The 26574-nt window shown below is 50.2% G+C and overlaps 5 protein-coding genes across 5 annotated transcripts; 2 read left to right on the forward strand and 3 right to left on the reverse strand.

Annotated features, from left to right (window-relative positions):
• Positions 1-109: 109 nt before the first annotated feature.
• EDB82DRAFT_489401 (eukaryotic translation initiation factor 3 subunit D) lies at positions 110-2497 on the reverse strand. The gene is made up of 3 exons (XM_025729615.2): positions 2073-2497; positions 745-1972; positions 110-691 (listed from the first exon to the last, which is right to left on the reverse strand). The coding sequence occupies exons 1-3, from the start codon at positions 2281-2283 to the stop codon at positions 400-402; spliced, it is 1731 nt and encodes a 576-aa protein (XP_025588822.1). The 5' UTR covers positions 2284-2497; the 3' UTR covers positions 110-399.
• On the reverse strand, positions 2463-4518 carry EDB82DRAFT_73777 (uncharacterized protein). Its single transcript, XM_065610041.1, has 5 exons — positions 3949-4518; positions 3801-3888; positions 3357-3743; positions 2856-3224; positions 2463-2808 (listed from the first exon to the last, which is right to left on the reverse strand). The coding sequence occupies exons 1-5, from the start codon at positions 4103-4105 to the stop codon at positions 2724-2726; spliced, it is 1086 nt and encodes a 361-aa protein (XP_065465749.1). The 5' UTR covers positions 4106-4518; the 3' UTR covers positions 2463-2723.
• Positions 4519-8869: 4351 nt separating this feature from the next.
• Positions 8870-14805, forward strand: EDB82DRAFT_74346 (uncharacterized protein). Its single transcript, XM_025729612.2, has 2 exons — positions 8870-9437; positions 9488-14805. Exons 1-2 carry the CDS (start codon positions 8955-8957, stop codon positions 14765-14767), a joined length of 5763 nt encoding a protein of 1920 aa, XP_025588819.1. The 5' UTR covers positions 8870-8954; the 3' UTR covers positions 14768-14805.
• Positions 14806-17699: 2894 nt separating this feature from the next.
• EDB82DRAFT_74390 (major facilitator superfamily domain-containing protein) lies at positions 17700-20492 on the forward strand. The gene is made up of 2 exons (XM_025729609.2): positions 17700-18686; positions 18760-20492. The coding sequence occupies exons 1-2, from the start codon at positions 18177-18179 to the stop codon at positions 20254-20256; spliced, it is 2007 nt and encodes a 668-aa protein (XP_025588817.1). The 5' UTR covers positions 17700-18176; the 3' UTR covers positions 20257-20492.
• On the reverse strand, positions 20487-24866 carry EDB82DRAFT_489431 (uncharacterized protein). The gene is made up of 6 exons (XM_065608355.1): positions 24689-24866; positions 24344-24629; positions 24144-24239; positions 23426-24063; positions 23246-23369; positions 20487-23196 (listed from the first exon to the last, which is right to left on the reverse strand). Exons 2-6 carry the CDS (start codon positions 24564-24566, stop codon positions 20924-20926), a joined length of 3354 nt encoding a protein of 1117 aa, XP_065465750.1. The 5' UTR covers positions 24567-24629; positions 24689-24866; the 3' UTR covers positions 20487-20923.
• Between the last annotated feature and the right edge of the window lie 1708 nt (positions 24867-26574).

Here is a 26574-nt window from a genome sequence, read left to right on the forward strand (position 1 = left end):
AGGCAGCACCAGGTGCTGAATTCTACCAGAAGTGAGATATGTCTTACCTTAACCTCTACTAAATAGCAACGATTACGTCTTTCCTGTATGAATATAAAGCTTAAGTCAAATCCAGGGCCGTCACGAAATTAACACCAGCGAATTGTCTGCTTTTGTAACGAGACTCAAAGGTAACACACAGTGACCAAATAAACCAAGTCTTCTTTTTATTCCAGACCGCAACTGCAACTAAGTACAGTACCCTTGAAAAAACAGGATCCGATAGAGATTGCATCCACTGCTTCAAATCATTAGAGCATGGGACTACCTGCAACTCTCGTTCCTCTTGTCCCGCAACCCCTGGTCTTGAAACTACCAAATATGCACAACGTGAAATGCTTGTCTTCGAGTCTATCTAATTTATTGCTCCTCCTCGCCCTGTGGCTCCTCAACCTCCTCCTCGTCATCATCATCGAAGCTGCCGGTGGGCACCTCGTACAACCGAAGAATGGACTTGTTGGGGTCCTTAACAAGGACGAACTTGGAGTCCTGGCTGCCGCTGCTGAGGATCATGTCGGCAATAGTGCGAACAATACCCCAACCGTTGTTAAGGGACAAGTTCATCTGGTTGGCGAAGTCACGGGGCTTCCAGCCGATAACGCCCAATACGACGTGCTTGTCGTTGGAACGAGGGGTCACACGAGAAACGAAACTGTGAAAATAGGTTAGCTAGAACAATTATACGTTGCCTGCAAAGGGACTCACCCAAGCTTCATGACGTCAGCGCTAGCGAGGATGCTCTGTACTGTCCATCGGGCGAGCTTGCAGCTGTTGTTCTTCATCTCGGTAGCAACAACGGCACCGCGCTGAGTGACGAGTTTGCTTCGCCAGTCAAGAGCGCCACCGCTTCCCTGAGCCTTGCTGTCGAACTCGTTGAGGGCGTGGATGCTGATGTGCTGGTCCTCGCCGCTGATAGCGTTCTTTTGGACAGCGTCAACTTCTGTGCGAACAATGAGGTGAACGGGCTCCTCCTCGTTGGTGGACAGATCGAAACGTCGGTACTTGTAGGCCTTGCTGGCAGGGGGGTCGGTGTCCTCAGAGGAGTTGTAGAAGGGGTTGCCGTGGGCCATGTTGACCTTTGAGGAGTCGTTCTCAACAACGACCTGGTTGGTGAAGTTGTGGTTGATGTATGTAGCCTCCTCGGCGAGGGCGTTGGGCTGGTTGATGGTGTCCTTGCTGCCATCTGCGGCATCGAGAGGGGCATCGGCGGCGTTCTCGTTGACTGTGACCATGTCAAGAGCGGCGTTATCACGCTTGTCGAGGAAGATCTTGTTGCCCTGTCGAGAGATGACAATATCCCAGGGGTAAACGGATCGAGGGGAGCACATGAGCATGGAGAGAATGCTGTCGGTAGCGAAGATGGTGGCCTCATCCTTCTCGGCAAGCTCCTGGATGACGGGATCGGATGAGGTGGTGACATTGTATGCAGCGCGGTCGATGGGGGTGAGCTTCTTCTCGGCACCCTTGACGGGCTGCTTGTCGTAAGAGCGGTCGTAGTGGTACAGGAAACCGTAGTCGTCGATATCCTCACCCTCGTCGGTGTCGAGGTTCAGCTTAGCCAGGCGGTTAAAGTCGATCTCCTCGAGCAACTTCCACTCAGCCTTGACGTTGATACTGGCATCACGGTTGCGAGCAGGCTTGTCATAATCCTTCCAGCCGAAACGACGACCTCCACGACCAGCGTTATTGCGGCCACCTCGGTCGTAGCCTTGTCGGCCAGCCGCGTTGGCACCGCCCCTCTGGAGTGTGGTTCGTCCGCCTCGGGCACCAGCCTGGCCTCCACGCTGGCCACGGCCACGAGTGAAGACGGCGCCGCGACCGTATCTTGACTTTGTCGAATCTCGTACGTTGCTAACGACGGAGAAGGTAGACTCGTCCTCGGCGGGAGGTGCGTTGAAGGTGACAGCGTGACTGGAGCCGTAGACTTGTTGGTCTGTGTAGGAAATTCAAGTAAGCCAAGAGTCCACCAAAGACATGACAAAAGGTCTTTCCTTCTTGGGAACAGAAGAAAAAGATAATATAGCGTAGCTTACCTCGGAAGTTTCTGTTGAACTGTGCCCGTCCACCACGATCTCTGTCTTTGCCCTCAGCGGTCCAGTCGGCCATGCGTCCCAGCTTGTCTCCCTTGGAGAAGGGCGCATAGGGCACGCCGTTGAGAGTAGTCTCTGAGGTGACTGAGGGACCCCAGCCGTCACCGGCGGGGCAGCTCTCGCAGATCTTGATATAGTCGAGGGAATCCGTCATTTTCAATGATCTATATGATTTCTATGCGCGTTCGATTGCGCTTGGGAAGAAATCAAAGGTATTCGGCGTCGGGATCGGAGGCGGGGGATGCGTCAATCAACCTCTCGCTTCACAGGCGATGCTAGAATTTGGACATACACGATGAATTTGTGGTGGGGGTGGAGTGGGCCGTGAAAAAAAACCAAGCCCCGCGTAGTTGATTGTGCGCTTTCAGCCACTCAGCCACAGATAAGATTGATGGCCTAGGGTAATCTACTTGGTACATACTCGGGCCGCTGAACCATCATGAACTTGTAGTATGTGAACATATCAAGTTAAATGACATTCTGTGTATATGTCGCAACACGATAACAGTGGAAAGTTCTAAGTATATTACCCAAGTAATCAAATAAAACTGAAATCAATACAACTCCAAACGTTCTACACGCATGCAACTTCATTCACTCATACATCATACCATCTTTACCACTGAATACATTATCAATGGCATCGCGCACCTCGAACTCCTCCATTACAGCACCGAAGCTTCTACACGTTAATACTGGTAACATGGTGCAGGCAGTATCACTTACCCATAGCATCTCACTTTGCGAACGAGGTCTTCGCTCAACTTTCGAAAGTCTGCCGCCTCAAGCTCATTCGCTCTTGGGTGCGACATGAGAATACCCCATGACATGATGGGAGTTACCTCGCCGTCAAGGTCGATGCTCTTACTGAGATCTAAGAGGGTGGCCAAATCTGCCTTGGGGACTTCCCATGTTTTCTGGCTGGGTTCGCCATCCAGAGGAATATGTGCTTTACCAAAGGGTAAGCCTGGCCGCGATTCAGGGGATGGATCAGGTGGGCAGGATGCCATGAGCGCGTGCCCACAAGGCTCGCCCTCGGGTTCAGAGGCTCTCTCGACCATAAACTGAATATGTGTCATGCAAGGCCGCTCAAGACTACACGCAGTTAAAGTCTGTTAGCCGGCTTGATCGATAAAGTGCCTTGCCAATGCTCACCATGGCACAGGCCATTCACAACATGTCGCACAGAAGCATCACTGGGTATTTTTCGAGTGGGAGTTATCGTACGTTAAAACGAAGTCAATGCCTGCTTGCTCCAGTTCGGGATTTCCACGGTAAAGAGGCTGAGGCACGCCATGCTGTTGCTGACCGGGCATGAAGCCTTGGTTTACGGCAGGAGGAAGGTGCATAGGTGAGCCAACCGACGGAGCGGTGGATTGTGAAGTTAAAGGAGAGGATCCCGTGTTGTTAGAGTCGAAGCCTCGACTGGTGGCACTGCCCGCCACATGTGGGCTGCTGTGTTGAAGCCCAGCTTGTGCCAAGGTGTCCCGCAAGCGTTTGTTCTCATCAGCCAGTCTCTCCCTATCCAAGGAAACATTGCTGAAAACCTCCTTGAGGCGGAGAACTTCATCTTCCAGGGCCTTGATGTAGAGCTCTTTTCTCTCTCGGTGTGTTCTGGTAGTCAAGATATCATGTCAGAAGTAAGGTCTTGCTTCATTCGAGACGACGTACCGCTGGGCCTGACGATTCAATTCTTGACGACGAGTCAAAGCAGGTTTGCTATTGGGTTTGGGACCTCGCTTCTTGGGTGGGTTTCCATCTGATACTGCGGGTTAGCATTTTGAACGGGGGATGTTCAAGTCCAGGTCTGGATCCATACCACGCGTTGTTCTCTTGTCGGTCAGACTCTTGTAGATTTCGGGGTCGAGGGCTGCTGTGTTATCATCCTCTGAGCTTGCGATGATTCGGTCCGGTGATAGCGATGACGAGAAAGAGCGCTCAGTTGCGCCCGCAAGGTGGTTGTTAAAGACAGACATGACTGACTGGGCGCCTGTCTGCCGTACACCTATCTGTATCAGTGTTACGATGACTGGGCACAAGATAGGCCGGCAGTTATGAGGCCTTCCTGACGGATGAAAGTGTAAAGATGCAGAACGATGATGAAAAAGTCAAGTCAAGAAGCTAATAGCGTGCCGCTCTTAGAAGCACTGCGAGTGTCGTCACTTTCCTCGTAGGTAATTCGGACCAGATAATTTGTGCAGGGCCCGATGATTAGGACGCGCCAAACTAGCGCAGCGCAGTGCACAGCCGCTGGTCTAGGTATGGGTAGGTAGGTAGTTAGTTTGCTGGAGGTGATGATTTGAGATAATTGTAGGGACAAGCCGGAGGCTGGTTGCTTCGTAAGACGGGAATGTCTGAAGGGCGCGATTCTAGAACCGGGGCAACTCAAATCATCAATGGATTAGTCAGGACTTGGGATGACTATGTATGAGTCGTTACGGCCGAATCGTGTCACTCGATCTACCTGCTAGGTATAAGGTACTTTCTTTACATATTGTGCTATTGTGACGGAAACTCCTAATGTGATAAGTAAGATACCACGATACCTAAGTGAGCTGAAGCTGCAGTGGTTCGGAATGATGAATCGTTGGGTCACAACCACTGAACACTTACAGTCCAAAGTACTTCGTATATCAGCTACCATGGATTTGACAAAGTCGGAAGGAAAAGAAAAAAGACAATAGGTCTCATAAATTAGACAATTAGAAGAGAGTCAATATGTATTTTCTCATGCTCTAAACAGGTACCCTAAGTGTTGAATTCAAATTCTTGACCTGTAGTGCTCATGTCCGTAAACTGAGAAATGAGAACCAACTTTGATGATTTGAGTGGACGGCCCCATATTCTCCGCCTAGACTCCCCTAACCGAATCCCGATGCGGTCGTTCGGGTCTCGAGTATATCCGCTGTCACTCGGGCATTGGCTTTTGAACAGTTACATCTATCACTGTCATATAGCATATACATACTAACTGAAGATAAAAGATAGATAAATTTACCTCTACATATAGATTCTCTACTAATTTGTCTTTTTATGTCCTGTCTTATCAACCGGCTCATACCCTCCATCCAACATGCTGGAAATAATATCTATAAGTAGTCGATTGGCAATGTTATTACATGACAAAGAATAGAGAATTTCTCGGCTATTTATGGAGACACCCATCTGTGTTTGAGCGTTGCTACAGCATGCGTGCTAACGAGAAGGCTTGAGACCATGACTAGAACAAATTGAAGCTGAGACACTCTTGACGATGGATGCTACTTGCGTTGTCATCAAATCCTCATATTCAAAAGACAAAAAGTGAAACACCTAGCATATTTAAATAAGTCAACGACAAACAAGGCCCCAGGATTCCGTCATCCATTTGCTTCAGATAACAGTGGTACTGGCGCGAATGACCGTCATGGCCAGAGACGTTTTCAAACATGAGCCTACTGTATAGTCATATTGGCTGAGGTCAACAGCCGATCAGTTTTAGCGAGGGCGATCGCACAATCACTCAAGCATGGAAAGTGGCTGTATGGAAGGTTTGTGTAGGACAGCAGAGCAGTGTAAGCCTGAACTTCCGAGATATATAGCGGTGGCCTAAAGGCTTCACTTTTGAAGTGGGCATCCTAAACGATGCCACCCCGTGTGTCGTGATATCTTTGTCCCTGATTATCTATTGCGGGCGTCCAAGTATATGGGTGGGTACCGGCTGTAAGGTGTGCCAAATGAAAACATGTGCTTAGAAGGAGAGAGCCAGATACCGGCAGTTGATGCGAATGCAAGAAACATATTTCTGCAGCCCCCAAAAGAGAAAAACATTCGTCAGTCATGGCGTCGAGTGAAGCGGTCGGTATGTACACCACCCCTGGCCAGGGCCTAATGAACGAGCTTATAGGGTCGCACTTCACTAACAAGCTACAGTACTACCTACCTAGGGAGCCAACTTAATTCGTGGTACAACCTGTACAAAGATCATGTCACTACTGCAGTGAATCGTATTGTTGGTCCCATGCACAAGGCAGAGTGAGATGAGGCTGTTGCCCTGGAGCTCAGGTTGAGGTCAAAACAGAGCGAATAGTAACATCAGCAACAACAACGTGACTCGTTTAGACACGGAAGCAAAGCAAAACAGCCAAGCCCTAGCGGATGCATAGAGTAAACATATTACTAATGTAGTAAGCGAATGTGATCTATGCTATTCATCATGCTGTTCCCCATGGACACAGACAGCCATGAACGGATGGATGGATGGGTAATTGTGACCAAGCGATAAATTTGACACCATAATTCATCGCGACACTAGACATGCAAATAGGGACCACACAATGCGAGAGACAGTGCACCAACTACCTACCCAGCAAGGTAGATACAGCCTGGTACAGGTTTGAGGAACGCTGTTGTCACTGAAGATCAATATACTAGTAGATAGGTAGGAATGATGATATTTCATTCATGTTTTGGCTATGATAGTGAAAATAAAGTCGTATCTACAATCGTAGACCAAGAGCCAAGGCTTGGCGAGCAATGCCAAAACAGCAGCATAAGTTATGTCTGTCTGTGTACTTTTAACCAAGTGCTTTGCTTTGCCCTTTCCCACTACAACCTGTCAATGCTTCATCGAACCCGGCCCGTTTCCGCGACGCCCGCTGTGTTGTAGCCTCCATGGTCTTTCCAATGGCAATCTGATCACCGAGGCACAGGATGCAAGTAACATTAATAATAAATTCGCCTTTCTACACCTGCATCCCCGTCTGCGCCCCCCCCCCCCCCCCCCCCCTCCCCTCCAGGCCGGGTGAGACAGTTGCGTCTCGTGTATCAAAATACATCGATTGGTTAAAGGAATTTGGGGATGCGACCACAGCAGGCTGAGATCATCAGTTCTACAGTACACTCTCTAGTCTAGTGTTTGTGCTGCAGCCCCAGAGAGGCACCTGACGAAGGGAGTTTTCCCTTTTCAACCCTTCCACTTTTAATAGTACACACTGTCAAAGGCATTCGGTTACCTCTACTAAAGGCAAAGGATGGGTCGGGAATAGAATCTCGATCTACCTCTAGATTCCAAGTCACTGTACAGACAGGACAATCAAGCAACTCAGTCTACCAGTTTTTACCCATGGCACGTGGGGGAGGGGATCAACACCTTTTCTCAGTCACACATGGGTCTCATCTACGTCGCCTTGTTCTCTAACATGGCATACAAGCTTGGATGAGAAAGTAATAAAAGTAAGAGTATGAGCGGGAAGGGGGGCCATTGATACATCTAGGGTGAGACGACAATCCATGGAAAACGAAACTAGAGAAGAGCCTATTCACAAAGACTGATAACAGCTCGGAAGCCAAACCAACCAATCCTCCACCCTTTCATCATCCTGGCTGCCGTTGTCACCTACCCACATACCTACCCACATACCTACCTACTACTAAGCTACTTACTTACCCATAAAGCAAGGTATCTATCTATATAGGTATCAGATCTAGTTTTGAGGACACCAGGAATTCAGAGCAGAAATGTCTCGTCTTTCTCAGAAACAACAAAAAGTCAACTTCCGTACAATGACTCATGTCTTTTCAAGAGAAATATATACAAGGGTATAGTTGATACCGAGTCGTTTCTTTTCACAAGAGCATTGCGCATTCTTTTCCTCCACCCCTCAGGTACGCTACTCAGGTAACATAGGTGCGCAGAGAGGGGCTCCGAGTGACGTGAACATGGTTCCATCCCATGGATCTTTGGCTGAAACATGGGACAATAGAAAATCACTCGCGTCGTGCATAATTCGAGTTTTGGCGAACATAGCGAACGATAATGGATCGATTCAGTATGGATAATAGAACGAAGGAGACGAAAAAGAAGAAGAAGAAGAAGAAGAAGAAGAAGAAGCAAAACACCTATTTACTCGGCCGATATCAACAGGGTTCAGGAACAACCAGGCGTATTGGATTAGGTAGAGTACCTTAGTAGAGACGGGCATGGGAAAGCGGGCACCAACTGTGCCCGCGCTCTAGGTAAGTTAGGTGGCTGCCCGCCCGCATGTAGCTTCCGTACCATGGGGACCCTCTAGGCTCTCCCTAGACGCAGAGCGCTGTAAGATGAAAGAAAAAAAAAGATATCCATACCCGCAATGCTGCAGCTTAGCAGGGCTAGGAGCTTGATTCCCGGAGATGGTGGGCGGTGATTGGTCAAGCAGTGCCTTCCCCCGCTTATTGTATCATGAGAAGAACGCGCCTTCACGATGGCCCCAAGGCGCCATGGCTCACCTGGGCCAAACGTTGTCTTTCTTCCCTTAACAGCGATTCCTGCGCCCTGTTCTACCAATTTCAAGGACAAGGGGAAGAACAAGATCCATCGACTGTACCATCAATTCGACTCTCCAACCCTCACCTTACCTCACCTCGCATCGTCTCGTCTCGCCTCGCATCGACTAGACCAAGCAGGTACCTACGGTCACGGTCAAGGCACGGTCCGGTACCATCACGGTTGGCTTGTTCTCTCGGCTGCACCTCAAATCTCGCTCGTACAAGTCGACTTTGGGCTTCGAGGCTTCAGGGCCGTCTGATCCCGACTCCTGTTCACAGCCTACACCCAAGACTTGCACAGCGTCAGCCAGAGATCCTCCTCGCTGTCGAACCCTCAGTCATGTCTCCGAGTCTCGCGGGTTTATAGTTCTGGCGCCCTTGCCAGACCCCGAGTCTCCCCACTTGTGCTTCTGCTAGAGTCCGCAACTACTCTAACCCCCGGCACCGGCCCATTATACCACGATTCGACGATATCTACGAAACATCGATTTACTTCACCCGTCTCTGGTCTGAGTGGTTTCTACCTTCGAGATACTCATGGACTCTCCGTCCGGCGCCACATTGGCGCCCCCAGCAGTTGCCTCTTTGAGGGCACAACAAACAACTGCCATGGAGAGGTCCTTGAGTCAGGACATTAGGGAAGAACGTGAGGAGCTTCGCGAAGCCGCGGAACAGACTCTCAATACAATCGTCGACCTCAATTTCGATGGAACTATTAAATGGGTCAGCCCTTCCTGGACCGACGTCGTGGGCACTCAGTTTGAGACTGTCAATGGCGCACATATCTCAGAATTGATAGTCAGCGACAACAAGAACGTCTTTTTCGAAGCTGTCGAATCTATGAAGAAGGATGACTCTCGAAGTCATCGAGTACGATTTACAGTCCAACTGGGACCCCTTTCGAAGCTATTACCTATTGACGACCTTGAACATGATCCCGAAGACCAGCCGTTCCATGTCGTGGACCTCGAAGCTCAGGGAATTATGGTCTATGATAGTGTTTCGGGTGGTGAGAGCCATGTAAGATTTTTGAACATTACCTTTATCTGCAGTGCTGATCTTCTTCGCAGACAATGTGGATGATCCGTCCCTGGGTTGCTCCACGAGAGATCAAGATCGACCTACCCAACGTTATTGTCGATTCGCTAGGCTCAGGTGCTGAAGTTTTGGCGAGTTATTTGACCCAACTCGCCGAGAGCGGGCTCGACGATCCTGAACAATTAGAACCTCCACCGCCTGTCCTCTGCCGGATTTGCGAACGCCAAATTCCTCGCTGGTGGTTTGAGAAACACACTGATTTATGTCTTCAAGAACATCGGGCTGAGATGGACGTCCAGATGGCCCAAGAAAACCTGACTGAACATCGACATTCGATCGTCAAGGTCCTCGATGCCCTGGAGGCCCGTAAGAGCCGGTCTCTAGCCGGTGATCAAACCCCTGTACCCGTTGCTGAGTACAAAGGCTTGCCAATTGGACCACCGCCGTCAACACAGTCATCTCCTGGTAGCTCACTACCCCGATCTCGGGAACGCTCTGGAGGATTTGGGCATACTAGGGCACGCTCGTTCGCTATTCGTCGACCGCAAGCTCGAATCGTAGAGTTACTGATGGATCTTTGTGACACTGCCATTGAGGTCAGCACACCTGCCATAAAGGAGTCCACAACACAACAAAACAATGGCGAATTTAGAACGCAATCGCCGCAGTCTGAATCACGCATATCACAGGTTCTACAATGGCAGTCGCCAAGCACAAACACACTTGAACAAGAACAAGGCTTGGCTCTACTGTGTGCTGATACAGAAAAGGTTGCCAGAACCAAAGTCGACGCCGTTTTTCGCCACAGGAAGATTATTGAATATGCTGAGCGTATCCGTATCGAGCTCGCATGCCTTGTTCAGGACTGCATTGACGAGGCGTTGAGGAAGGCAGCTCGCATAGCCAATGGCGAGCTGACCGACTCAACTGAAGAAGGAAGACTGAACTCTGAATACGAGCAGTGCGATTCATGCGACGAGGCTGTGGAAGCAGATGAAGATATTCCTGCAGAACCGTTGGCGCCCGAGCCTCAGCAATTCGAACAACGGGATAGCGAAAGCTTGGCGGGACCCCTCAACAGTCCATCCGTGTTGGCCACGGCTCTTCGTCAAATGAGTCTGTCCGAAAACCGGGATCGATCTCGACCAACCTCCTTTGTGGCTTCTACTAGATCTAGCAGTCCAAAGGAGTGCCCAACACCTCGATCGCATTTTGGTGGGCAGAGCAATCTGGGATTTCAAGCTCGTGATACCCGTAGAGACTCCATCTACATGGAAGGGGATTTCCTGGATAGCGAAGGCAGCTTTAGGTCGTCTTCAGTTACGTCTCGCAATGCCCCCAGGACTGAGTCGCCCATCTCAGAATTTGGCGATCTTCGGCGTGCTGCTAGTACAAGGAGACGTCACCGAAGAAGTCTCATCTTGCCCGGTACTTCGTCCCCTCACCGTCAGGAGTCGCCTTCCCGCCCTGGGCAACCATCTTCCCCTTTACGGATCAAAGCCAGAGGGTTCCCACTGTCCCAGGAGGGTCTGGTGTCCCCAGAAGCATCGCCCATGCTTCCTGGTAGTGATTTTAGCTCTCCTGCTACCCACAGCCACAGACACCATCGTAGACAGTCGTCGGCAGCCATATCTGACTTTGTCATGAAGCCGCCACCATCCCCTCGCCTGGGCGCCAACCAAGCTCCTCCACAACAACGGCCGACCCAGCCATCGATCAAAGATTTCGAGATCATTAAGCCTATCAGCAAGGGTGCTTTCGGTAGTGTATATTTATCAAAGAAAAAGTCCACAGGAGAATACTTTGCAATCAAAGTCCTTAAGAAAGCTGACATGGTGGCCAAGAACCAAGTTGGCAACGTCAAGGCGGAGCGTGCCATCATGATGTGGCAAGGAGAAAGTGATTTTGTCGCCAAGCTTTACTGGACGTTCTCAAGCAAAGACTACCTCTATCTTGTGATGGAGTATCTTAACGGCGGTGACTGCGCGTCTCTGATCAAGGTTCTTGGAGGGCTTCCCGAGGAATGGGTAAAGAAGTATCTTGGCGAGGTCGTCTTGGGTGTCGAGCACCTTCATAGTCGCGGCATTATCCATCGCGACTTGAAACCAGATAACCTTCTTATTGATCAAAAGGGTCACTTGAAGCTCACGGATTTTGGTCTCTCGCGACTGGGATTAGTTGGCCGACAGAAGCGCGCGTTGAACAGCGAGATCTCGGACGGAACACCAGACCTACTCAAACAAGGTCCTTTTGCTCGATCTGCATCTATTGCATCTTCAAGATCAGCATCTCTCGATTTGCATGGCCATACTCAGTCTCCCAGCCAGACACCTCAAATGACCCCAGAGGTTGGCAGCTTAGCCCAACCGTCTTATTTCAGCCTTGGTCAGGAACCTCGCCGAATATCAGGCACTCACCGAAGTGACAGCGGCGGTAGCGAGACGCTGGCCCGCATGGTCACCAACTTTTCCTTGAATGACGCTGAGACGGCATCTCAAGCCAACAGTATCAAGTCACCGCTAGATGAGGAAGTGATTGCACAGGGCTCACCAGATCTGCCCATGAGTGTTGGCTCAAGGATGAGTATGGATAGCCATGCCAGAAACTCTTTACCACTCTCCAATATGATGCCTCCACCAATGGCTCTGTTCAACCCTGAAGACACCAACCGGCGTTTTGTAGGGACACCCGACTATCTGGCTCCGGAAACTATCAAGGGCGACAAGCAAGATGAGACAAGCGATTGGTGGTCTGTTGGCTGCATCCTCTTCGAATTTCTCTACGGAATCCCTCCCTTTCACGCTGGTGAGGCCGAGCATGTTTTTGAGAATATTCTTGCACGGAAGATACAATGGCCAGATGAGAATGAATGCGAACCGATATCCGAGGAAGCTAAAGATTTGATCAACAAGCTACTGTGCATGGAGCCTCACCAGCGACTGGGCTCCAACCGGGAAGATAAGTTCCCATCTGGAGGCGACGAGATTCGCAGCCACCCTTGGTTTCAGGATGTCAATTGGGACACACTTTTGGAAGACGAGGCTCAATTTGTGCCACAACCCGAAAATCCTGAAGACACAGAATATTTCGATGCCAGAGGAGCCGTCCTGCAGTCGTTTGCTGAGGAAATGGAAGACCAAGCGTCTCCTCAATCTTCGGCAGCGGGTTCTGAATATGCCGAGCGACCACACGATGCTCTTTCTCGGGTTCGGTCACAGGTCAATTCCATCAATCGGAAACTCATGCCATTGCACATCCCACCTCACGTCCGTGATCTGAAATCGAGACGTCTGAGCGAGCCCGTCGCGATGGATGATTTTGGCTCCTTCTCGTTCAAAAACCTTCCTGTGCTGGAGAAGGCTAACAAGGACGTGATTCAAAAGTTAAGAGCTGAGGCGCTGGCTGCGCAGAGCAAAGGAACCTCCACCAGCCCTGGAGCGGTGAGCAGCGTTGTGTCACCGGGACCATCTCTCGAAGGCAGTCCTGTCTTATCCAACCCTGTTTCTCGAACTATTTCCAATGCTAAAGCGACGAACCGAGCACAGTCGCCCTCTGGTTTTGGTCATGTGAGCGCATCCCCTAACCGGGCCTCTCAGCCTTCGTCGCCACTACTTGTGTCATTTGTTGCGGGGCAAGGAGCCGAAGGCCGACGGAAGGCATCAAGTAACTCGTCCAGCCTGTCGCATCAATCAACCGCTGCGACTCTGCAGCCAAGTTCAGCATTTGAGATACCCAAGGTGCCGCCGAGCCTACAAAAGGCCGCCACCACAGTCGCGGCATCGTCTCCTGTGCAGACTCGCAGCGCAGCCCCACCTCCATTGTCTTTGTCGCCTCAGAAGACTATATCGACTCCAAGACAGTCGAGCAATTCATCCGCAGGACGTTCAAGGTCGCTCACTGTGGGTTCACAGTCTCAAGATGGCAGCCCTGTTGCTTCTGACATAATGCATCATCATCGGAACAGGAGAAGTCAAGTCTTTGATATGTCTCCATCTTCGTCAGATAATGAAGGCGAGAAGCATAACGCCCTTCTCCGAGTGCAGAGGCGCAGGCAGAGCTCAAGACGACTTTCACAGATTGCTTTTGATGAAGGACCTACTTTCCGACCATTGGACGTGCTGATATGTGAGGATCACCCAGTATCTCGTATGGTCATGGAAAAACTGCTCGAGAAGTTGAGATGTCGAACTATTTCTGTGCCGAATGGATCGGAAGCTGTTCGGTATTCAATGAGTGAAATCAAGTTTGATGTCATTTTCCTTGAATATCAGCTTCCTCAGATCAACGGCGCTGACGTAGCACGGATGATCCGCGAGACCAAGAATGCCAATTCTCACACGCCCATCGTGGCGATCACGGCTTACCTGAAGGAGCTCCAAGCACCACATTACTTCGACTCGCTGATCGAGAAGCCAATCAGTTCCTCCAAGCTCACTGAAGTCCTGCAAGGCCTGTGTCGATGGCGACCTGAATCACCAGGGCACCCATCGGGTATGCCACGGCCGGTTCCATTGGGAATTCGCAAGGCTAATTCTCGCCTTGAAGATAGCCCTACATCGGGCTCGTCCATTTTTGCTGGCCGCTTGGGAGCCGCGATGATGTCCAGCCGCGAAGATTCGATTACGTCGTCTTTGTTTGGTGATTCGGAGTCAGTGACGACCGAAGAGTTACCGGTCGTCGTAAGCCGCAAGGGCACAAACGAATGGGACGAAGGGGGCTTGAATATTACTGAAAATAACGATGCCCATGAGCCTACAAAAAAGACGATTCCTCAACTTGTGGCCCAGCAGTCCGCCCCAGCCCAGATGGAACACCGCCCCCGAGGCAATGACAAGGTGAAAGTGAAGCGTGAAGGCTCTGAACAAAGAATGTTGGAAGGCACTGAATCGGCTGATGACGAGGATGAAGAGCTGGGAGGTGGCAGAGAGAAACATCATGAACATCATGGCCGCAATAGCCAGCAGATGCTGAGTAAAGCCAGTCTACCCAGCTCCAAGCTCGGCATAGAGATGATGCGAGCGAACAGTCACGACAGCTTGACGGTGGGCTCAGAGAGCACGCCTGAAGCTGTAACCCAAGTTGTGACGACACCGTCGAAGGAGATGGAAACGGGAATCCTGGATGGTGAAATTGTCACCGAAACTACAGCACGTACACCTCCTGATTCAGAGACGAAAGTTGAGGATATTACACCCAAAACCGACAAGGATGGAACTGGCAGCGTAGATGCAACGCCCCGCCCCCCGGTCGTTGCGAGAGATGGTGATTGCGGTGAAGACGAGGAAGCAACACCAAGACCGATCGGGAAATAACATTAACCCGTAGTTGGGCGAACCCAGAAAACTACCTGGCCACTCTATGGAGGGAGCTGTTTTGAAGCATTCTTTTTTATTGATTTCTTCCCCGTCTCGATTTTTCTTTGTATCTATGAAATGCAGCGTGGCGTTTGAGCGGAGACTGAGTCAAGTTGCACTGAGGATGGCTGCGTCGCACACGAGCAGCATTCGGCGCAGATGTGCTAATGCGGAAGGGGAGATGCCATGCGGCGAACAGACTGAACGCGGGATGCTTCAAGTTTTCCGCCATAAAAGAAACTGGAGCCTCCTCGCATGACCCTATGTCCCGACACTCCTTGGACCCTGAGCCATATAAACACGAGTAGTGTATTATGGAATTGGAGACAGCAAAATGAAAAGAAGAAGAAAAAAAAACACCCCATTGACTCGACTTTGCAGTTGTGATGAAAGAGGAAGAAGAGGCGGGAACTGCGAGCGCTGAGATGCCCTTGACGGTCTTGGGGCAATGCAAACACATCTTTGTGGACTTGAAGCGAGGGTGTCTATTACCCGCAGTAATTTAGTCGCACTCGGTCAGCTTAGTAACTTAACATGATAGTAGTATTTATGCATTGAGAAAAGTTGAAGACAAGAATAGTGATTGATAACAACAAGAACCTGTATGCTGAAAGAGAAAGAGAGAGGGACGACAAGCACTGTTTTGGCGCCAGAGTATGTCTTGATTTCTCGGAAAGCAGAGGTGAAAGGAGGGGGCTTGCCCTGGACCAACAACGACACTGAGAAGAATGGAGGGGCTGGTAGTTAGGATTGAAGTTTCGGTCGAGATAACATGAAGCGCAAATCAGAGATGATTAACCCCAGCTGCAAGAGTGTCAGGAGGATAGAATGTGGAGGGGAGAGGGGATTGGGGGTGCTGGAGTATTATCCACCAACTTAGTTAGTATGCATATTTGTTATGGTTATTATGGGATGGGGAAGGCCAGGCAAGATGAAGAGGAAGAAGAGGGGTGTGAGTTTGGTGATATCCTTGAAACGGGCTGAGAATTGAGATGTTGGCTGTTTAAGATGATATGCAAAGCCTAGCACTAGGTAATCTTTCAGTGAGCATTGAGAGCGAGCACACGATCAATTGCTGGATGCGGACGAGTAAGCATTCAGCATCAAAACACGCCTCAGGTGTGGATGGCGGGCGTCTTGCATGCATGGCAAGCTAGTAGTAAGTTGACATGAGCTGAGTACACAGTAGTCTGTACGTAAGTGCCGCAGGGTCCAAGGGTAGGTGTTGAAAAGACAAGCGGGGTCGACAACGGGCTAGACTTTTAAGAACGCTGCTCGGAGGTAGGTAGTCACTGAGAAGCAATCATGGCCTGTTTATGCGAGGGGATCAAGATAGCGTAGGATTGATTGACATGATTAAAACAGCATAAAACATAAGCTTTTCTTTAGCGTTGACTTTATTAAGAAAAGAATAATTTAAGTTTGATAGGCATGACTTTAGCATGTGAAGCGAGTTCAGAAGCGAAGAGTCAATGAGTGAATTTGATTGAATTCTCTGTCAACATCAGCATCACACGACTTCTTTCCGCATTAGGTGGATGTCGTTGAGAAGGACTCCACAGAGTCGGTTCCACCTTTTATCTCGTGCATCGAATTTTTTCATAATTCTGCCCTGTTTAGGCTTAGAACGCCAGTGCCGAGCCACCCATCTGCGGCTCCCGACAGCGCCGAGCCGGGATGATGGGAATAGCAGATAATAAATAATAAAGCATCTTGGCAGCAGAAAAGAAACGACGATTAATAACGAAGCATAAAAGAAACCGGCCAGAACTCAAAATAATCTCCCGGTGTCTCAAATAGGACACCGAAGGTTAAAAAGAAGTGATAGAAGGTGATTTGATTGATATTAAAACCACCACAAACAGGAAAAGGGCCGCATTGTGGTGTGCGTGTTACAGTTGCATGGTAACAGAAACTCAATGGCCGAATTATCTCTCAACAAAAGGATCCAGATCCATTTTTAATCGAGGGTCAAGTCCCTCAGAATGATATTTTCTAAGCAGAGATCGGCCTTGTTCCTGCCAACGGCGTCGGCCGAAGCAAGGTCAGGCGGGTCTTGAAGATGCCGTTTTAGCCGGGTTGCACTTACTCGACTAATGTTGTTGTGTAATATACAGAGTTGACGTTTTTTTTCACTTTCCTTTTCTTTACTTTTTTTTTTTTTTTTTTTTTTTTTTTTTTGCTCGCGTGTACGACTACCATTACCAATAGATGAACCCCAGGTTTTTCCTTCTCCAAATAAGAAAGTACAGAGTCTATCCAGCCTCTGGCGGATCAGAATTGAAAAACGTGCCTCATATAAAGTCTGAATACGCCTTGAAGCATAAACTCTTTCAACGGGAACGGCGCAGAATGAATACGTCAGCCATTTTTGGACTTACATTTCGTCATTATTTTGATTATCTAATCTAGATCATGTTTCATAATTGGTTGCCATCAGCGTCTTTCTTCTGCCTCGTTCGTTCCAAACGTTGTCACGGTTTGACTGTTTGACTCTACTCCGTATATCTTGATAGCTACTGTCGTCGTCAGGATCTGGCCTGGATCTCTCGGCGTTTGATGGTCATGATACGATTATACGTACCTTGGTAGACGATCCAGACATTTGGAGGGCCCCACCCATCTGCATCTGCTTCTGCTTCTGCTTCTTCTGACGGATCAAAGCATGCAATGTCCCATTGACCATCCAATGCCATGTCACCCACCCCTGGCGTTTCCTACATAGTTCCAGAGCTAAACCCATAGCCCGCTTTGTTTCTCTGGTCCCTGATACAGAAAGATGTACACGGCAATGGCAATGCTAGAAACGAGGCGGCGGCGACATGCTCTTTCGGTCAAGCAACAGATCGCGCATGGGAGCTATACACACGCGCACACCCTTTCCTAATCGACCCCAGAGATCGACTTTTGTCCACACGTTCTCCCACGAGGTTAATTTGCGCCTTCTTACTGGTTGAACTTCTCTCACGATGCTCGTCACTGTCGTTTTGAATATCCGAGCTCTAGTTGCTGTACATATCGCTTCTCATGTAGTTCAAATACTGCCCTTCCTCGCCTTCTCAAATCGTTGGAATTGGCTTCTTGACTTTCCTCTCCCAGATCCAAAATAAGACAATATATTTCCCTGTCTTTGAATCTCTCGATTCATTTCCCGCCCCATCAAAATTGGGCCCCTCGGCTCTTCTTTGCCTCCAGTATAAAACTTTTTTTCCTCCTTTGCGCCTGGCTTGGGATACACATACTTCCTTCAACCTATAACTAACCGCCTTCCTGCAAAACTGCAGGCATATTCCAATTCCTACATCTTGATCAAACATCATCAGCAAAATAGTTTCTTAGCTAAAGGCTCACCACGTCTTTTGTCACAATGGTTCACAGGCATCACGAGTCTGCGGTGCCGGCAGTGATCCCTGTTCCGCACGGTCCTGTGGACAGCGACTCTGAGCAAATCTCAAACGAGCCCATTGCTTATGCTACTGCTGATGAGCGCCGCATCTTCAGCCATGTAACACGTCCAGATGATTCCTACACCGAGGATGGCGTTTACTGGGCCGACCTGCCTTTGTCACAGCGCTATCGCTTCGTCTCAAAGGTCGACAACGATGCTGCCAAGGAAGAGGCCGCAACTGCCTGGTCAATGTTCAAGGAAGACCCTCTATCGCCTTTGTCCTGGTACTTTCGCCATGCTGTCATTCCCGGTGCTGGTCTTGGTCTTGAGGGCTATGTCCTCTTCTCCATTGGTAACCTCGAACCTTTGTTCAAAGCTGTCTGGCCTGACTGCTGGGGCAAGGAGCCCACTACCTGCGCTCACAACTGGGTTGCCTCTGTGACGTACCTTGAGATTATCGGTATCATGGTTGGCCAGGCCGTCGTTGGTGTAAGTCTTCCCCCGCCATGTCACTGGCAACTTCAAATATTGCTCTTTATGAATTGATTTTGACTCTCTGCAGGTTATGGGTGATTGGGTTGGTCGACGATGGGGTCTTATTCAAGATGCCGCCATCATGTTTATCGGTCTCCTCATGCTCACTGCCTCTTGGGGACTCACTCTTCAGGGCTGGGTTATCTGCTACGCTTGGTCTCTCTTCTTCTACGGTTTCGGCGTTGGTGGCGAGTACCCCATTACAGCTACCTCATCTCTCGAGGGTGTTTCCTCGGGCGGCAGAATTTCCACTCGTGAGGATCGTCTACACCGTGGTCGCCGTGTCACCACAGCTTTCCTGATGCAAGGTTGGGGTCAGTTCGTCAACCAGGTCGTCCTCATTGCTCTCCTCGCCATCTTCAACAACGGAAAGACCTCGCCCCCCTACAGCGCCTCTGCCGCACAGTACACCTTCCGCCTGTCCTTTGCGTTCCCCGCCATTGGTACGCTCTGGCTTCTTTACTACCGTACCTACCGCATGCGCAGCGCTGGTAAGCAGCTCGCCGAGGCCAAGAAGCGCTCAAACGTCACTGGTTACGATCTGAACGCCCTTCGACACTGCTTCACCAACTTTGGCGGCCGCCTTTTGGCTACTTCTGGTACTTGGTTCTGTAACGATGTCTTTTTCTACGGCAATAAGCTCTTCCAAGGCCAGTTCATCAAGGTCATTTCTCCCGACAGCAACTCCATCTTCACCACCTGGACCTGGAACCTTGTCAACATCACCGTTTCTCTGGCTGGTTACTACCTCGCTTCCCTGCTTATTGACAACAAGATGTACGGCCGCAAGATGATGCAGCAGGTTGGCTTCTTCATGTGCTTCCTGATGTTCGTCATCCCCGCCTTCAAGTACGACTACTACACCAGCCCCGCCGGAATCCACTCCTTCCAGGCCATGTACTTCATCTCCTCTTTCTTCAACCAGTTTGGCCCCAACTCAGTTACCTTCCTCGTCGCCGGTGAGGTTTTCCCTACACCCGTTCGCGCCACAGCCCACGGTTTCTCCGCCTGTATTGGTAAATCTGGTGCCCTTCTTGCCTCCGTTCTCTACAACTACATCGACGACCAGACCAAGTTTTACGTCGTCCCTTGGTTCGGTCTCGTTGGCATGCTTCTCACTTGGGTTTTCCTCCCTGACACCACTGGCCTTGACCTCAAGGAGCAGGAGCGTCGCTGGCACTACATCCGTGATGGCAAGGAGAGCGAGTACCACGGTGTCGCTGTTAACCCTATCCATCTGTCTCTTTGGGAGCGTCTCCGCGGCCTTGGCAAGAACTACGACCCCGAGGCTGACTGGCGCGCCAAGGTCCAGGACATGCGCGCCGAGTGGGAGCTTGTCCAGGCCAACCGCGGCCCCAAGGAGACTGAGGGCGCCATGCCCGAAGATGGCGAGTTCTCTCCCGAGATTCACGAGTTCTTCAAGCGCTCTAGCCCCAAGCACATTGGTCGACGAGACGAGTCCCTCATGGTAGACTCGGTGAACGAGAAGACAGCCGCGCCTTCTGATGATTCCATTACGAAATAATTGCGTCTTTTCTGCTGGATGGCATTCGGACGAATCACTATCACATACATATGTCATCTTACTGGAGCGTGCGGCTGATAGCATGGGTTTGGCGTTAACGGTATTAAATGCATTGTTAGTTTTAATAGAGAATCCAAAAGTTTTATCTGTATCGCTTTGATACAAAACTCATGGGCACCCAGTTTGTGGTAGAATAACTACGCAGCCAAAATAGAACAGTATTCACTCATACCTATCTAATCTGTGCTGTATTATACATACATAATATCACTAACATCTTATCAAGAATTCATCCATTGTCCCATGGCTTCATTAAAGTAATGCTGTGTAATTGATTTTCGCTCAGCCTCGAAACTGCTTGTTGTATATCGATATACTATATATCCAATTCTGTGTGATCATAATACAAAAAAAGACAAAACCGCGGCGACTGCCGCCAAAACTCTGGTGGTATCTAGAATCGAAAGTCCGGTCTCCCCGTGCGCCAGGCACATGATCTCTATATGATGTTAAATTTGACAAAAGGAACAAGAAGTTATAAAAGAATAAGTGGTATCAAGGTTGCGTCCCGCCATATTCCCTCAGAATTATCAATACCGTCTCGTTCGTGCAACTGCTCTCATTGGACACCAGCGGTTTTCTCACGTTGAACGACCCGTGTGACGAATCAATGTGATTGTGGCGACCCTTGCAAACGGGTTTGTTGACTTGACGTACTCCCAGACGGCACAATGACGCCCAGTACACAGTCGTCAAGATGCTCGTAGAAATCTTGAGCAGTGCTGAACCCGTTTTTGCATATGGAACACCTTGCTTTTGTGCCTACCGGATCGTCGCCTCCAGGCAGTCTGTGACCACTACTATGACCTGTCTGGTCAACTTGATGAGCAGCAGTCAAGTGTCGTTTAAAGACATCCGCACGCGTAAACACCTTCTCAAAAGGACTTCCGACTCCAGGGCAGAATGGGCACACCATTGACCCACGATAATGTGTAAGGGCGTGGCGGTTCTTGTCGTACTTGCGCGCAAACCCTTTCGTATGGTATTCGCACGTTACAATCGGGCACTTTTCGGGCCTCTCCTCTTGGTGTGTGAGCATGTGAGAGGCCAAGTCACGGAATTCTCGACCACAGTCTGGATGGGGACACCTCGTTCGGTTTTCGGCGGGTCGTCGAGATGGGCTGGCTCGTTCAATCGGTATCGACTGGTCAACAGTACTTGAAGAGAGAAGTGGCCCCAGTACAGCGGCAGGCGGTTGGGCTTCAGGAATCATGGGAGCTTGATGCGACATCGAGTCCCTGTAGTTGGCTGGTGAAGGAAATTCGTCCATATCGTCTTCGCCGCTGGAAAAATGCTCATCGGGTACGTCAACTGATTGGCGTACTTCCCGCATCCAATCCTTCAAAACACTCATGGATGGCCAATCGCCACTGGCCTTGCCTACCCGATGCGGCCGGAAATGCGCTCGGCGAAGATGTGCGGCGGCATTGTAGTATGCCCCGTAGCGCTTCTGTGCTAGGCATGCTTTGCACCTCGATAATGGTATGACGGGCTGCGGCGAAGAAGGCAGCAGGGTTTTCGGCTCTTTACAAACCCATCGTTTCACTGTGGCCGAATGCTTAGCATCTATATGGCGCCGCAGCTCATGGTCACCCCGAAACCCGTCCGGATGCTCATTGCACTTGTCACAATACACACGCCGTAAGGAGGTTCGGCGGGACGATGATTTTAGTCTCGACGGTGAGATCGGCTCGCCACCTGAAGGTCGTCTCGATTCTGGATACGGCGACATGTCATCACTTATTGTGTGTCTGCGAGCACGTCCCGCTATGTCGTTCGGCAGCGTGAATTGACCTGGTAAAGAGAAGTCTGACCGTATTCCAGGGGGTATATACTGCGACGATGAACTTGCCAAGCCCATCGACAGTGGAGGTTTCGAAAAGGGTTGCCTAAGCATACTTTCTGACTGTGCGGAAGATAAGGCTCTTGAGCTTCTGAATCCGAGAGAAGGCCTGCTGGGCATAACAAAACCGTTAAATCCATAATTGGGTGTTTCGCCTGCACCAAGGTTCATAAGAAAGTCGATGCTTGAGAAAAGGTGCCTAGGAGGCCAGTATTCGCGCCTGATAATTCGAGCGATGTTGTGGACAATTGCGTCGTCGGATTCAGAGCTGTTCGCCAAGGGATCGTTCGAAGTACTGAATAGAGAAACTAGCACCTGGTACACGCTTCGGATAACTTGGTCAGGTCTTTCTGTCGGTGTTGTACCTGCTTGCGACGGGTCATTTCCCTGGAAGGACCAAGCAAGGTCTACCAAAATAGTGTCCACAGCACTAAAGATGCAAAGAGAGATAAAAACTCCTAGCCATTGCCTGACACTCATGCTTTGCGAGTTTGAGGCTGCGAAATCCAACGAGACTAGGTACCGTCGTGTGCATTCCCTTAAGAGCACGTTCCGTTCAGTCGAAGGACGACTATCAATGGGAGTCCGGGGAGGAAAACTGGCTTCGATTCGTAGGAGGGGTTTCGGCTGAGATGCATCGTAGTACACAATCTCTCGTAGTAGTTGTTTTGCACGGAAGAGAGCGGGATGTACTGTCTGTTCTTCTTCTCGTGACATAGAAAGTTGACCGCTCAGACTCAACATCTCAAGAATGTCAAAGGCAACGCCCCGAAAACTCGGGCTGGAGGCAATGAGCTGGAGAACAGGCGGCGGAGCTCCTTGATCGTGGTAACCTGATCCTAGTGGTTGGTTAACACTTTCACCAAGACCAGGCTCTCCGTCTTGCCACCAGAATGTATCCTGGAAATCAACTCTCCAGGCAGGTCTTGTAGCGGCTGAAAGAGTAGGGTTCTGTGCTAGTATTTTATCATTAATGCTTCCGCGACGGGGATTAGAGGGCGTCAGTGGCGTATGGGGCTGTGACCAAGCAAACGACCCTGCTCAGAAATTAGCTAGAGCAGCGAGTCTGGTGGAAATAACTCGTACCTTGGAGCAGAACATCGACAAGGGATGCGACAGACCCACGGTAGCATCCAAGGACACTCCAATGTATCTCCGAGTCAGACGAAGACATTCCCGAGCAGCGGGAACACGGGTTTTTTGCGTCACACTAGGATGGTAAGCACCCAGTTTTATCTGACAAACGGCCAGAAGAGAGGTACTTACTGGTCTGTTTGAGGCTCGACACCGTAGACAAGGATCGTTATTGCGGATGAGCTTGAGCTCACCTATAGACTTTAGGCGATCATGTCCCACACGAGCTCTTTTTAAAGGAGGCAACTGGGGGTCAGCAGTCGTTTCCTCGTTACTTCTCGGTAGGACAGGTTTGGGCTCCGAAAAAGAAAAATTCGAGCCGTGGTCCCTTCTCGTCGCTGTGGAGGCGGTTGATGGTGTCGGAAAGGGGAGAGGCGGCAGGTTAGCCGTTACAAGTGTGGCAGGCGGGTGAATAGGTGGTAATCGATCCCGAGGTAAGGGGCCACCGCCTTTCCCTGGGAGTTCGGAAGTGTTTGAAGAGCCCTCGGCTCGCATAGATAGTTCTGAATCACTCGTATTATTGGTCGAGTGTAACCGAAGGTGATTGTCTCGTTCTAACTGGGTCGAGAATCCATAAATATAGTGAACGCATTGTTCATACACACACTTAAAAGAGGCCCTCGCGGGGCTAGACAATGAAGTAGAATCTGTGAAGGGTAAAGAGCGAGTTACTCGATCATGATGCATGAGATGATGATCGAGCCATGATGAATATCCCTGTGGTGGCGGGAATGTAGGTGAGCTTTTTAGAGTGCGCGCAACGTCCATGTCTGTTTCGTTAGCTTTACTCTCTTCTAATCGCAGATTCGAGTCGCATGATGGATCAAGCAAGGCTGGGTCATTGGCTTACTCTGTTGCCTGCACGCGGACTCGAGGCATTCGCAACGATATTGAAGAGCCCGGGCTTCTTCAGCTTCAGAAAGAGAGGGAACATGTGGCGAAATTCCTACAATACAACGCAATCAGAAAACACCTCCGAACAGACACCCAAAGTGCAAGACAAAAGTAGTGTTGAAAGCGCTCGGAGAGGGAGGGCTAAATCAGACGTACCGTAACGTTCGACAAGATTCTCGAGGGTGCGGAGTTTATGCCGCAGCATATCGACCTCGAGAGCGGCATTGAGAGTGACATGTTGGCCTTGCTGGTTTGGTGATGGTGCAATTGGCTCCGACCCAGTGCCAACATCAAAGTGAGGTCGCTGACGTTGGCCGGCAATATCAAGATGGGACTCCAGGTCGGATAGGCCCCGTGGAGTGTAGTCATCCCGGCTCATATCTAGACCAGATCATCTCATCTCGTCCAGAGTCGATTTTTTAATGAGTTCCTGTTATATCGGCTTGAGATGTTGAGCATGACTGGTCGCTATCCCAAGAAGTTCGCTGGCCTGTTACTCACACATGCCAGTAGCCATTTGTCGGTGGTACACAACAGAAGGTGGACAACCGTTGCCCGATGTAGGAGGTGGACGAGAAGAGATGAAAAGAAGAATCAACAGGACGAGAGATGAGGCCCCCCCGGACAAGCAATATCAAAAATCGATCCGGAGGCTCTCGTGGAGATGTTAGAAATCAAGACGAATGAACGAGCCAAGATTTATCAGAGGGCACGAGCGCACGACATTACATTGTGCTGGGCCCTCACCCCCCATGGCCCCGGCCATGTGAGGCACAGCGAAGGAGTGAGGGCAAAGAGTGAGCCAGGTGGGGCAGAGCTCCCCCGTCGCGGCAGATTTGGAGATAGTGCCGACAACGATGCGGTGCGGTCTCTAGGCCTGGATCCGGCTGGAGCCCACAGTAGACCGGGTATGAACTGCGGGTTGCAAGGGCGCCTGGGTACAATACAGTACAGCACCTTGGATAGGTTGCTGGAACTTCATTTGGAGGTGTTTGTGTGTCCCAGGACGACAGAGTGAGATATGGCCGTGTTACTTGACTGGAATTGGCACAGTAACTTACAGGCTCTTGGTCCCGATGCAACACAGTACGTATGTAAGCGTATCATTCTTGTTCGAAGTACTCTTAGGACAAATTCAATGACAGACAGCGGGGAATCACCCACCAACCGGGTCCTGGCAAGAGCCACGAGCCCAGGCATGAGGGCGATTCCAACACCACAACCCTGCGTGAGCTGTTCGTCCCGTTCGCCCTGCTGGCCCAGCTCGCCCCTCGTCTATAAACTGTGCTCCATCACAGAGAGCGACCCTGTCATGGTAGCCTTGTCGAGATATTAGCACCGTCTCGGCCGTAACCTTGTCTCGGAAGGTGGTCAAGCTATGGCAACCATGCAAGAGCGTTTGCTGATGAGAGGGTCAAGAGCTGAGCTTGGTCTAGCCAGCTGTGGCTCTCTATTGCTCGATACCATTGTTTATTACGAATAGAGTAGAGAGGCTGCAGGAACTGAGACTAGCTAGGAGTAGCTCAAGCCGTTGCTGTGGCTGTGTACGTGCAGCAAGTGCTTTTGTCATGGCAGGTAAGGTGCATGCACACGCATGTTGGTCCCTAGCGCTGGTCCTGTCTTTGTTTGATATTGCTTCTTTTCATATTTGAGTCGCAGCGCCATGTCTCGTCGCAACGTGGACAGCTTCAGTACGCGCTTACTCAGTCCTCCATTTCGTCTCGTCTCTCATTGAAAACATCTGGTGGGGCCGACGTTGTCTGTCATTATGGCGGTAAGAATCAGAGAACTTTTGGCGAGGGAACAGGGCCAATTTGCCAGATAAAATAGAACTCTTGTCTGTCTTCTCTGTTCTGCTCTAGACTGGGCTTGGCCAGGTTTGAGATTGTCCAAGGGAGCAAGATTGCCAGGATGATGTGGCAAATGCGTCTAAAAGTTCCGGCCGAAACCTTCGGGGTTGGCTAGTCTACCTAGCACACTCAGCAAACACGTCTAATAAATGCAAGCAAGCAAGCAGGCAAAGTCAGAAATGAGACGAGTATAAGCAACGCGAGAGTTTCTTAATGACAAGAAAACCGCACAGCAGTAATGGCTGGTTCTGATGGTGTCACCCAGTTCGCCCCTACGATCAACGCTACTGCAGCTCTGGAGCTTGTGCTGTAGGTATGAATTGTGCTGGGCTGCGATACGCTGTGGTGTGCTATGCTGCAACTCGGTAGCGTGTTGGGTCTGTCATGTGTCTCCAAAGATACGGTCTTTCCCTGCCTATAAGTGATCGGCTACGACGTTGCGAGATCAACGGAAATTTGTGTCCTTGGGGGAGGAGTGATTGAGTATTTGGTTGCCGAGATGACAAAGTTGAAGCTGAGAGGCGAGGGCTGAGGCGA

The sequence above is a fragment of the Fusarium venenatum genome (genome assembly GCF_020744135.1).
Source record: "Fusarium venenatum strain MPI-CAGE-CH-0201 chromosome Unknown EDB82scaffold_1, whole genome shotgun sequence".
NCBI lineage: Eukaryota > Fungi > Ascomycota > Sordariomycetes > Hypocreales > Nectriaceae > Fusarium > Fusarium venenatum.

What these genes read in the sequence shown, in the direction of transcription:
- EDB82DRAFT_489401 (XM_025729615.2), bottom strand. Translation starts at nt 2,283, where the DNA reads ATGACGGATTCCCTCGACTATATCAAGATCTGCGAGAGCTGCCCCGCC. An exon ending in GTTCAACAGAAACTTCCGAG is followed by an intron (nt 1,973 to 2,072) that starts GTAAGCTACGCT and finishes TTTCCTACACAG; the next exon opens with ACCAACAAGTCTACGGCTCC. An exon ending in GCTGACGTCATGAAGCTTGG is followed by an intron (nt 692 to 744) that starts GTGAGTCCCTTT and finishes CTATTTTCACAG; the next exon opens with TTTCGTTTCTCGTGTGACCC.
- EDB82DRAFT_73777 (XM_065610041.1), bottom strand. Translation starts at nt 4,105, where the DNA reads ATGTCTGTCTTTAACAACCACCTTGCGGGCGCAACTGAGCGCTCTTTC. An exon ending in GGCATTGACTTCGTTTTAAC is followed by an intron (nt 3,225 to 3,356) that starts GTACGATAACTC and finishes AACTGCGTGTAG; the next exon opens with TCTTGAGCGGCCTTGCATGA. An exon ending in CGCAAAGTGAGATGCTATGG is followed by an intron (nt 2,809 to 2,855) that starts GTAAGTGATACT and finishes AACGTGTAGAAG; the next exon opens with CTTCGGTGCTGTAATGGAGG.
- EDB82DRAFT_74346 (XM_025729612.2), top strand. Translation starts at nt 8,955, where the DNA reads ATGGACTCTCCGTCCGGCGCCACATTGGCGCCCCCAGCAGTTGCCTCT. An exon ending in TTTCGGGTGGTGAGAGCCAT is followed by an intron (nt 9,438 to 9,487) that starts GTAAGATTTTTG and finishes TCTTCTTCGCAG; the next exon opens with ACAATGTGGATGATCCGTCC.
- EDB82DRAFT_74390 (XM_025729609.2), top strand. Translation starts at nt 18,177, where the DNA reads ATGGTTCACAGGCATCACGAGTCTGCGGTGCCGGCAGTGATCCCTGTT. An exon ending in TTGGCCAGGCCGTCGTTGGT is followed by an intron (nt 18,687 to 18,759) that starts GTAAGTCTTCCC and finishes GACTCTCTGCAG; the next exon opens with GTTATGGGTGATTGGGTTGG.
- EDB82DRAFT_489431 (XM_065608355.1), bottom strand. Translation starts at nt 24,566, where the DNA reads ATGAGCCGGGATGACTACACTCCACGGGGCCTATCCGACCTGGAGTCC. An exon ending in GTCCGCGTGCAGGCAACAGA is followed by an intron (nt 24,064 to 24,143) that starts GTAAGCCAATGA and finishes CTAACGAAACAG; the next exon opens with ACATGGACGTTGCGCGCACT. An exon ending in GTCGAGCCTCAAACAGACCA is followed by an intron (nt 23,370 to 23,425) that starts GTAAGTACCTCT and finishes TTACCATCCTAG; the next exon opens with TGTGACGCAAAAAACCCGTG.